Source organism: Procambarus clarkii, chromosome 74 (genome assembly GCF_040958095.1).
Source record: "Procambarus clarkii isolate CNS0578487 chromosome 74, FALCON_Pclarkii_2.0, whole genome shotgun sequence".
NCBI classification, from domain to species: domain Eukaryota; kingdom Metazoa; phylum Arthropoda; class Malacostraca; order Decapoda; family Cambaridae; genus Procambarus; species Procambarus clarkii.
In genome coordinates, this window is record NC_091223.1 from 22,847,047 (window position 1) to 22,859,110 (window position 12,064).

Consider the following 12,064-nt stretch of genomic DNA (forward strand, 5'->3'; position numbering starts at 1 on the left):
AAAAGGTTAGGGTAGGTAATGTTAGGTTCGGTATGGTTAGGCTAGGATAATTTAGGTTAGGATAAATTTGGGTGGAATAGGTTCAGTTTGATAAATTCAGTTACATTTAGATAGGACTGGGTAAATTTATTTAAATTTATCTAAGTTAGGATAGGATAGAATAGATGTGCAATAAGGTATAGCAAAATATAATGGGATACTTAATTAAAGATAAATATTGGATATGATGAACAGAATGGCTCTATAGGTGTATGAGCTGTTATCATGTTTGTTAGCATGAATTTGTTGTCTGAAACTAATAGGAGGAAGCATATATGGGCCACTGTGTCTTCTGCAGTTTAATTAATTCTTGTGGGTGGGATGATAGGGATCATTTGCTTGTATTAATCTTAATATTGACATATCCTATGAATCAGGTTTGGTGGATATAAATAGAAAATATTGTGAATGGGCTAATAGCAATCAGCAGTTTCGTTACTTCTTATGGACGAGTTGTTTGGCTTGGATATATGTATGATTTGGTACATATGTGCTGAGTATAGGATCAAACAGTAAAAATAAATAAATCAATTTGTAAAATTAATAAGCCTAGTTGCAGTTTCTAGGACCAAAAATATTTGAAGTCTTTGACGTGCAGATTAAAAATATTTTTTAGGATGAAGCAATATTGAATTAATCACTGACAAATATTTAGTACCAAGAAGAATTCTTTGACTAGACACCAACAAATATTTGGTATCATTAAGCATGCTTTACAATGGGACCGGAAAATTGTATGACTACGACCGTTTCCTGCTGAGGTCTACTGAAAGAGTTACGACTACGACCATCCTCTGCCGCGGACCATAAGGGATGGTCATAGTAATACTTTACACTACTGAGCTGTATCATGGGTTGACAACAGAAGTTAGCACAGGTGGACAGGAGACGTAATGGGTTGACAACTGACATAACAAAGGTTGCCGGTAGATGTAACAATGGTTAGCAGCAGACATAACACAGACTGACAGCAGCCAGACCATGAGTTCACAATAGACGTAACATGGGTTGACAGCAGACATAATACGGGTTGACAGCAAGTGTCCTTTGGTCCTCAACAGCTTTCCTGTCAAATGGTGGAATACTAATATATCACATCAACAGAGAGCAGTTCCTGGCATTGCTTAGGTGACAGTCCACATCTTCACAACACACTATCTTCATCACAGTAACCAACTCGCAACCATCCTCATCACGGTAACCATCTACCCTACCTTCCCTCTCCTTCACCACCTCATCCACTCTTCACTTTCCTTTCATCACTGTGACCATCCTCATTACACACTGTGCATCAACAAACTTTATGAGACAAACTACAACTTTAATAATAATTAAAGTAATATTCTGGATGAATCTTAGTTAAGATGGAGTCTGGTATTTAGTAAGACTGGAAATAAATGTAATTTCCCTTTTCACAAATGGGTGGACATGGGGGTAGCCCCGACCCCACCTATGACCATCTCCGCACAAAGACCGGTCACCCTGCAAAGCATGGTGAGGATGTCCCCAACCATGTGACCTCTAACCTCAAACAAACAGACAGTCATTCACTTTTATATAGATATGAAAAGTTGAGCTAGGCAACACAATATATATGAATTTCCCATTAAAAAATTTTTGTTCAAGATATTTTAATTAAGAATTCACTACAGAAATTTGAGCATATTGAAAAAAGATATGAAATGTTAAAGACAGATGAGATTTCTTGTAAATTTGGGGCCTGTTTTGGGATGCGACAGAAAATCATTGTCATATAAAATATATGTATATATAATGCAAGTTGGTGCGTAGACATGACCACATGAGAGGCACTAGTACTCCAGATGGCGGAGGACGTGGCCCTCCACCTGAGTGTGGTCCCCATCAGCATCGACACTCAGTACTTGACGCCCTCTCACATCCTCGACTGGATGGCCAAGCTCCAGTGGTGGGAGTGGCTCCTCATCTTGAAGGTCGCCTTCATCTTCTGGATGTTCAACGTTACCATCATTCTCCCGTCCATATATATGCAGGTTAGTGGGGAGTCCTCCCTGTACATGACAGACAGGTTGGTGGTCAGTGGGGGGTCCTCCCTGTACATGACGGACGGGTTGGTGGTCAGTGGGGGGTCCTCCCTGTACATGACAGACAGGTTGGTGGTCAGTGGGGGGTCCTCCCTGTACATGACAGACAGGTTGGTGGTCAGTGGGGGGTCCTCCCTGTACATGACAGACAGGTTGGTGGTCAGTGGGGGGTCCTACCTGTACATGACGGACGCGTTGGTGGTCAGTGGGGGGTCCTCCCTGTACATGACGGACAGGTTGGTGGTCAGTGGGGGGTCCTCCCTGTACATGACGGACGCGTTGGTGGTCAGTGGGGGGTCCTCCCTGTACATGACAGACGGGTTGGTGGTCAGTGGGGGGTCCTCCCTGTACATGACGGACGGGTTGGTGGTCAGTGGGGGGTCCTCCCTGTACATGACGGACGGGTTGGTGGTCAGTGGGGGGTCCTTGTGGAATATCTCATCATTAACCTAAACTTTCAGATATAGTTTATTGCATGTTGTGTTTAAATATTTGATTTAGGTCTACCTTCCCTCTTAACCTTCCTTTTCTTCTCTTAATCTAATCTCCCCTTGTACATATCCTTCCCTCCCTCTTTTACTTCGCTTCTTATATAAATTCATTCTTTATCTTAGTAATAATGTAAGTAAAGTAGTAAAGAAACAGATCCATTAAGACCTCAGACAAAGAAAGATAAAGATACATAAAAATGCAAGGGCAAGGGGAGAGAGGGAGGGAGGGAAAGGGAAGGAGAGAGAGAGAGAGAGAGAGAGAGAGAGAGAGAGAGAGAGAGAGAGAGAGAGAGAGAGAGAGAGAGAGAGAGAGAATGGAATTATCAGGGGAAAAGCGCCAAGCCATTACGACTATATAGCACTTGGAAGGTGTCATGATAAGGATTTGGGATGGGACTGGGAGAGGGAAGGAATGGGATCAAACCATGTGGAGGGTCGGGGATTGAACGCCGACTTGCATGAAGCGAGACTGTTGCTCTACCGTCCAGCCCAAGTGGATGGAGATAAAGAGGGAGGGAGGAAGGGAAAGAGAGAGGTAGTGAAAGAGGGAGGGAGACAGGGAGGGAGAGAGGAAGGGAGAGAGAGGCAGGGAGAGAGAAGGAGGGAGGGAAAGAGAGGAAGGAAGAAAGAGGGAGGGAAGGATATGTACAAGGGGACATTAGACTAAGAGGAGAAAAGGAAGATTAAGAGTTGGTTGGTGGGTTAGGTTAGGGTTGGGTGGGTTAGGTTAAGGTTATTGAGTTATATAAGGAAAGGTTGCATAAACAATACTTTTCCGAGAATATTAGAGATTGGAAGCAGAACAAACAAAGGGAAATGGAAATAAGAACAGGGCTAACATAAGATAGATAAATTAACTGGATATGTATTTTGTGCAATGTTCTGAAATTTATATATGTACAAGAGTTTCTCAAAAATGTCTAAGTGTTTTGTAAGAGTTGTGATAGTTTGTCTAAGAGTACATATGATCTGTGTTAGTACATCATTTTTTTGTATGTTTGATTAAGTTTATATAAGTTGCATAAGTTTGAAAGAGTTTGTATATACAAGAGAACTTGCGAAAGTTTAACTGACTATCCACCAGTTAAATCTCGGCAATAACTTTACTGAGTAAGTTAATGAACTGAGAGATTGTGTGTATGTTCCAGTCTGTGTTTTGTTTGTGTGAGTGAACTAAGTATTTGTTTAAGACGTATAAGTTTGTAAATGTAATTATAAGTTTGCAAGTGTAATTGTAATTGTATTTGTAAATGAGTATGCTACATATATATTTTGTGTAAGTATTTATGCAATTTATGTAAAAAGTGTATGTGTCATTGGTATTTTATGTATGGATTTACATAAATTTGAGCATGCAATATTTAAGTTCAGGTTTGTAACTGTAAGTGTAAAAGAGTGTTGTCTGGGTAAATAAATGAAGAGAAGAAGTTTCAGAGAGAATAAGATGATGCTTTAAATAAGTTATGTTAAGAAAGTTAAGTTTGGTAAGTTATATATACGTTATGTCAGAGTAGGTAAGTTATGTTTGTTAAGGGTAGGTTAGGTACATGAGGGTAGATAAGTGATTAATTAATAAGTAATTAATGATAAGAGTTATGTAAGTTAAGTTGGTAAGTTATGTAAGTTGGTCAGGTCAGGATGGGTAAGTTGCATCAGGTAAGTCAGGTTAGGTAAGGGAAGAGAAGGTATGTTAGGATAGGCTAGTACAGGAAAAATTAGGTTAGGATAAAGTGGAAGAGAGAATACATTTTTTAACAGAGAAATTAATAAACAGAAATGCAAGTTGGTTAAGAACAGGTGAACTAGTTACATACAAAGTCATGTTTTTGTGAGACTTATTATTATCAGAGACGTGAAACACAGTAAAATGCTGATAACATGCTGGACCTTTGGATTAAATTGATAGAAAGTTTTTACTCATTATTACATGATGCGTAAGATTAGTACAAAATGTTGTACACGTTTAGTTTGACATAGTACTTAAAGTTATTTGTAACTACATAATGACATGTCTTTAGTAAGTTTTATTACTACATAAAAAGTAATGATAAGTTTAAAATACGAAAAAATATATAATTGACTATTCATTGAATGAAAAACCATGTTTGTTACAGTGAGAGTATTATTTGATGTACAAAGAAGTTCTAGAGAGTAAATCTTTATATAAAGTCATGTTAAAGAGTGCAAATGTTAATTAAATTATATCAGAATGTATTATCGTTGTCTTGGAGAGATTCTTTAAATGAATGAAGATGTTTAGAGAGTGAGAATCCTTCTTAAGTAAAAATGTTAAATAAATGATCTTGGAATGTATTATTGCTGAGTAAAGATGTCTTTGAGAGATTAATTAATGAATGAATTTGAGGGATTAATTAATGAATGAAGATGATTAGAGAGTGTCCTTCTTAAGTAAATACAACACAGAGGGAATATCTTAATGCATGAAGAGTGATTTTGATGATGCTGAACATGACTTTTAATGTGTGTGAAGATGTCTTGGAGAGATTCTTGAATGCATGAAGCTGTCTTAGAATGTTTCTTTAATGCACAAAGATGTCTTAGAAAGTTTCTTTGATGCACAAAGATGTCTTATAAAGTTTTTTGATGTACGAAGTGAGTTAGAGATTACCTCTGATGACTCTGAGAATAAGTTTTGATGTCTCTGAGAATGTCTTTTGATGGCATGAGTAGTATTTTGATGTCTTTGAGCATGTCATTGGAGAATAAAGATGACATGAGAGTATCATTTGATGTGCAAAAATGTTCTGGAGAGTTATTTTAGTTAAGAAATGATTTAAAGAAGTTACACTTGACTATTTTTCTTACTCCACGAAATATAGTGGTAGTAACGAATAGTGTTGAAAGATCCCTTTGACTATTTTTGCACCGAAAGTAGCATAATGATAGTTAAGAAATTATGAAAAAATGTTACCGTAAACTAATTTCAGCTAAGTGTTATTTTAGTTAAGAAAATATGAAAAGATAATGAACGTGACTATTTCAGTTGAGAGAAATGTTATTTAGTTATGAACGACGATGGAAAAAATCCTTTGGCTAATTTATTTTAGAACGAAACAACAATACATTTTATTTAAGAAATGATTTAAAGAAGTTACACTTGACTATTTTCAGTTGATTGACGAATGATTTTAGTTAAGAAACGTTAAGAAAAGAGTGTATTAGTAAATTTGTTACTGTATAAAGTACAGATTTATTTAAGAACAGTGCTGGTAAGAAATAATTTGATAAAAAGAATTACATTGACATTGTTTTTTTAAATAAACTCAGTGACTGAATGACTAAATACTTTGTAATAAATAATATGTAAATAACTAAATAATTTGTAACTAAATTTGTTTGGGAACTGTAATGCTGTTGAGAATATTTGACAAAGAACTAGTTACTAAACAGAAGAAACAATTGTACATTTGATTTTAAAGAACATGTAAGAGAATGCGATGAATGCAGTGAACATGCGAGGAATATGAATGGAATTAACATAAAGAGAATATATATAGAGTATAAGAAGAATGACCAACGAACTTGTGAAGAACATGCTAAGAACATTATGAGAACATGACAAACAACACAAATAACATGACGGGAATTTGTAGAGATCATGAAAGAAAGTATGAAGAACATGGAGAAACAGGCAAAAAATATGAAGAACATGGAGAAACAGGCAAAAAATATGATTTGAACTTGCAGAGAACATGAATAATGAGTATAAACTTTGTACAGAGAATATGCTGTGAACATGGATAGAATACACAAATACAGTAAGATTATTGGATAATAGCTGTATTTTTAAATGTTGGAGTGGGAGGGAGGGAGGGAGGGAGGTTTGGGTGGATTTAGGGAAGGGGGATAAGGGAGGGAGAAGATAAAGGGGGTGAGGTGATGCAGGAGCTGAGGGTAAGAGGGAGATAGGTAAGCAGACGTGCGTGGGGGGCATGGATAGGGAGGAAGGGGGGAGATAAGGTGAGTTATGACCATGTGATTATTACCTGGTGATTGATTATTTACACAGATAAGTAAACAAGGGTATTGAAGGAGAGATTATGTTTACTTTGATAAGGTGAGAGGCGGGTGCCAGTGTTCTGGAATAACTAAGCAGATATTGATGAACGTTGAACTAAGGTGGAGGACAGGAGTTGGAGCTCGGTAATTGCTTTGATCTATTTTACTACGTTAGGAAATACCAAGTTTAAATCTCAGGGGAATTGATTGGTTATTAACGAAGATACGAGAGGCTACTAAGGCAGGGACAAGAACCGGAGCTCGGTAACTTATAAATGTATAGAGCCGGGTCCAAGAACTAACTTCTGATGAACTTTTTAAATATATCTGCTCAAGTCCGTAGAGATTATTTTTATCGATGAGAACACTTTAAGATCACAGCGAGGAATTGGGACTGAATTTCTCCCATAAGAACTCTTTAAGTTCGCACCGTAACTAAATATCTGAAATAAATAGAGCCAGGTCCAAGAACTAACTTCTGATACTGTGATTTACTTAAGAAACTCCTAATTGTCTGAACATGGGAACTCTGTGAACTTTACTCTTGAATGGGTATAGAGTGCTTATTTCTCCTATAACAATTCTTTAACAAACTCCTAATAAAATTATTCTCTGAAAATTTTTATTCCAAAACGGTCCATATGATTTCTTTAAGAGCACAGAGACGAATTGACCCTGAATTTCCCCCATAAGATTTCTTTAGGAACACAGAGAAGAATTAACCCTGAATTTTCCCTATAAGATTTCTTTAAAAGCATTGTGATGAATTTGCCCCAAAAAACAAAATTCGTGCCTAAGGCGCCAATGCCACTACTATAGTCCAGGTGGCTGGGGAAAGTCCTCCCCATAGTGGGACTAGGTCTTAACTGTGGAGTGAAAGGGCATTATTCCGGAGAGTGTGACCAACCCAGGAAGACGGTGGGCCTGATCGTGAAAGAGGAGAGGGTGGTTTCCCATACCCTTTATGTGGACGGTCTGAACGAGAGAGGCTGGGAATTGAAGCTGGGGGCACCAGCCCTTTGTTTTTTTTTGGGGGGGGGGGGAGGGGCGGGACATTGAAGTAGTTTGGGGAGATGGACTCTGTCGACGTTACGATGCTCCGTGATACGCGGGCTGACGCGAGTTTAGTGACCGAGGAAATTCTACCCAAGGATTTTGATGGGCGACCTGTGGGAGCAGTGAGGATACACAGCTTAAGGACGGAATTGAGGTTACCCCTCCACGAGGTGCAGCTCATCGCAGATTATGGAGTAAAAAAGGCGATCGTGGGTGTCTGTCGCCCTAGGTTACCGCTTAAGCACATACAGATCATACTGGGTAACAACCTGGGTGGTCAGGAAATTCAACCCAGTTAGGCTAAGAAGGGAGACATGTCAGACAGTGGTGCGACCACGCAAGGTGAGGTGTCTGCCACAGACTGGAGAAGAAGCACATTGGGTACGGAGAGAGAAATGACATCGGTTGCCCTTTCTGGTGCTTGCCATTCAGTTTGACATAATTTAGAGGGGGGAAGGTATGTTACAGCATCCAGCTAGTATTCTCCTCTCCCATCTGTAAGAGTCATACTCCTCCCATTGTACATATCTAGAAGCAGCCTAGTTTTAGTCTATACATTTTTAAAGGAGGCAACATGCCACAAAGTGAAGACAATTGTGTTATAAGTTTGAATGGGGAGGAGGCGAGAGAATGGCTCCACCATAAAATGGTGGTTCAAATTGGGAGGGAGTAGGTTTTCCCTGCCGAGGATACTCCAGAGGATTTTGGTGCCAGGATGCAAAGGGACGTGACTGGTCAGCGGCAGGGGTTTGGCAAGGATGACTAATCGTGAAGTGCCTCTGGTGTGACGACAGACACCCTTGTGGCGGGCGCAGAAATCATTCCTTGCTAGCCACCAGGAGTAGAGCGAGCAGGTGCGACACTTGATGGTCCCTAGTTTTGGAGAGAGTTCCAAGCCTCCAGAGGGACGAATTCTCGAGAAACAAAAAGTAGGAGCTTCTGGTCGACTTTTAAGGAAGTGTAGTGGAGTTGGTCAGTGAAAGAGGTTCACTAGAGGCTCAACGACGGTGGAGCTCCAAATTTGTTTCGAGAGGCGACGCTGGGGTGCAACATGCAGGCCGTTCCAGCAGAGAGAAGCTGTGTAGAGTAACTCGGGTGGCAGAATCCTGGTCCAGTGTAGCATAGACAACTCTTGGGGAGTAAACAATGGCACTACACGTCTCTGCGGTAGAAGAGAAATGGACCAGTAACCCAGTGTGAGGACATAGGGAGGACAGCGACATTCACTGCCTCCTACCTGACCAAGAGAGGAACTCGGTGGTAGGGAGCAGTCTACCCTCTGAGGAGACCAACCGTGGCAAATCTCATGGAGGAACTAACGGCGAGGAGATCTACTTCAGCATCGTTAAGTACTATAGGAAGCTACACTGTCACCAAGTTCTGCAGAGATTACAGCTTCCAGGAGCGATTATTAAGGTAGATAAATTTGCCCTCCCCTTCCCTTTTTGTTGCTAGGAAATGTGTATTAAATGTTAAGTGTATGAGGCGAGAAATAATGTGAGGAGAAAGGCCGGACATATAGTGAAATTATACGTTGTTTATTTAAGACTCTAGTTATCTATTCATTATTCATGTGGAGTCAAAGTGTACTTATATTAACTAAGGGAAGTTTCAAGAGGCCTAATGTTTTAGAAATAACCGGTTAAGAGAGAAAAAGATAGCCTCACGATTTATAATCTGCAGAGACTTTGAGTGTTGCCATATCATTTCATACTTTCGCGAAGTGTTGCCATCTGTAAAATAAGAGAGTTACAGCCTGAAAACTCTGTAGCTCTAAATCTCTAGATACTCTGTAGCTTTAATTTTAGTAACCGGTGAATAATTTTAATATGGTGTTTACTTCCCGTCCTTCATTGTTCTTATTGTTTGTCTGAGGTTTACTGAGCACCAACAATATTGAATAAGTATCGGACTGGACGATTATATATCACTAAGAATAAATTATCAGGCCTCAGGTGAATACAGGTCAGATTGGCGCCCTTGAAATCGTTACTTTTGTGGAGGTCAAGTCGATGGAGTGAAGCCTAATCTTTGGCACTTTTGATTAATACACGGGAGCGGTCGACTTATCTTATCACGGGGGGCAAGACAGGTTTCAGGAAACTCAACCCCGTGGGTGACTAAGGTGCTTCCCCTAGGTGGACACCGAGGGAACGGGATTAAGACCCGAAGTGAGGAGTGCTAGAGTGCTATGGTGCTAGAGGACGGCCATATGTTGCATACTCCTGAGGCTCACTCTTCCTAAAGACACACCACAGAGTGTACAAATGTGAGAGTGTACAAAGGTTGGTTTGGTTGGTGTTGGTCTCAAAGCCTATCAGCCTCTGGAAGATTATTAAGACTACGACATGAGCTTATAAACCATCCAGTAAATATACTTTTGCCTTGAACATAGCTCCGAACCAATGTATACTCTTAATTTATGTATACACATAGGTGTTGGGGACACCTTTCTGGGTATGTATCCTTGAGGTCGTTGTGATACAATGTTGTAAGACGGTATCGATGTGTTGCAGGTGATGCTCTACACAGACGAGATGACCTCCCAGCAGCGACTGAACCCCAGCACCACGGTGAGGGAGCTGAGACACCTGGTGACCTCCGGCCTCGCCACCTACTCCCTCCTGCAGAAGGTGAGACACCTGGTGACCTCCTCCACTGCGTACTCTGCCTACCGCTTTTCATATGCAATACAAAAGTTATATTATATTTAAATATTGTAAAAGGTCGGCTTTTCTCTTAATTAGTAGTAGTGAGAAAGGTGTAATTTCTGTACTATGCACCGAGAAGTGTTCCTCAATGGTCTCAACCAATAGCTTGTGCCTATATTAACTCATTAAAACAATTATAACTTCGTTTCACCTTGAAATTGTTTAATGGGTAAGGTATCAAAATAATGGTATATCTATCTTGCCTACGATGTACAGTATAGGTAAATAATATGTGACTATTAATTTAAGCTACAGTGTCTTACAGTAGGTTCAGAGTTGTTTCAGATTACAACATAGTTAATGACACTAAGTTTCACAATGTAACGAGTCTATTGGTGGCGCAGTGGTAACCAACTCGCCCTTGGCGAACGTTTTGGCATGGGTTCGTATTCTGGCCATTGAGGATTCACTATGTGCCAATCCTTAACTGCACGCCTCTGTATATCGAGCAGTGATTGAGTACCTGGTTGATAAACGATTGACAGGTCGTATACAACAGGGTATAAGGCTTACCATGAGCTATTGGGATGGGAAAAAGCTCTCAGCCTGCTAACAGGAGTCAGCAGATGTGAAAAATTCCACCATACTAAAACATATAATTGAATTTTCCACATCTTTCCAATTTTTCTGAAATTTTCTATATTTTCCACATAAAAAATCATCCTTAAATCACCCTTATATTAAGCTTAGATACTAACTTTATCTCAAAATAATCATCTAATGATGAAATTATTAATCATATATCAGAACTGGTCACTCGCACGAGGGTGTGGTCAATGACTGGCCTCGTAGTGCTCCATACTGCAGTGTTTATAACCAAGCTGTGAACGTGTACCGATGTTCGGGGACTCTAAGGGGACCACATTACACACGTATACGCTATTTAATCACGGTGATAGCCCTTAAGATAATCAGAAAGGTGCTGTATGATATACAAATCAAAACTACCATCTAAATCAGAAAACTTCTCCGTATATATGTAGTGAGGGCGAGCTTACATGTTCAGAGACTCATCCACACTACCACACACGACACACTCGGCCTTTAGAAACTTGTGTAAGGAATCGTTCTGGATCTTGTAGACCACTTATGTCAGACCAATCCTAGAGTATGGGAACTAGCTCAGGTTTCTTAAAGATTCTTGCTGAGCAAGTTCTCCCTCTTTCTTTATCTCACTTTCTCCAGTTCAACACCTCGGGTTCTCCTTTCTCTGAACATGCCCGCCTTCTTCTTCAAGAACTTATTCATGCCACCTCCTTGCAAGTTGACGAGGCTTTTCTTGCTGTTCGTCAACATCAACGCTTTCTGTCCTCTTCTCTTCCCAGTGATCTATGCAATATCATAATTCCCATTGCGTGTGACACTGCTCACGTCTCCTCTTCCCACCACTCCTCCACACTACACAACAAACCTCAACGCCTGATCTCCAACAGTCCTTGGGCTAAATACTCTCTCTCTCTCTCTCTCTCTCTGTTACCAACCTTTCATCTTCCCCTCTTTCTAAGCACCAGCAAGAACTTCTTGGTCTTGGTCTTTCTTTTGCTACTTCCCCTGGCCCACGCTGTGGCATTGATCTCATTAGTGCCTTTGACAGGTTTGTTAATTCTAACTCTAGTACTCTTTCGGACCTGCCTGCCTTTATAGGGGCCCTTATCCCCGTTCTTGACAGCTTGTTTTCTAAAAA

General features: G+C 40.1%; 1 protein-coding gene across 1 annotated transcript in view; it reads left to right on the forward strand.

Moving 5' to 3' along the window:
- The first annotated feature begins 278 nt into the window (after window positions 1–278).
- LOC123767434 (uncharacterized) overlaps window positions 279–12,064 on the forward strand; it is a 57,700-nt gene continuing 45,914 nt past the window's right edge. Inside the window, exons 1-2 of the mRNA XM_045757123.2 lie at window positions 279–2,051; window positions 10,186–10,302. Coding sequence (XP_045613079.1) covers window positions 1,863–2,051; window positions 10,186–10,302 — 306 coding nt within the window. The 5' untranslated portion in view covers window positions 279–1,862. The remainder of the gene's footprint in view (window positions 2,052–10,185; window positions 10,303–12,064) is intronic.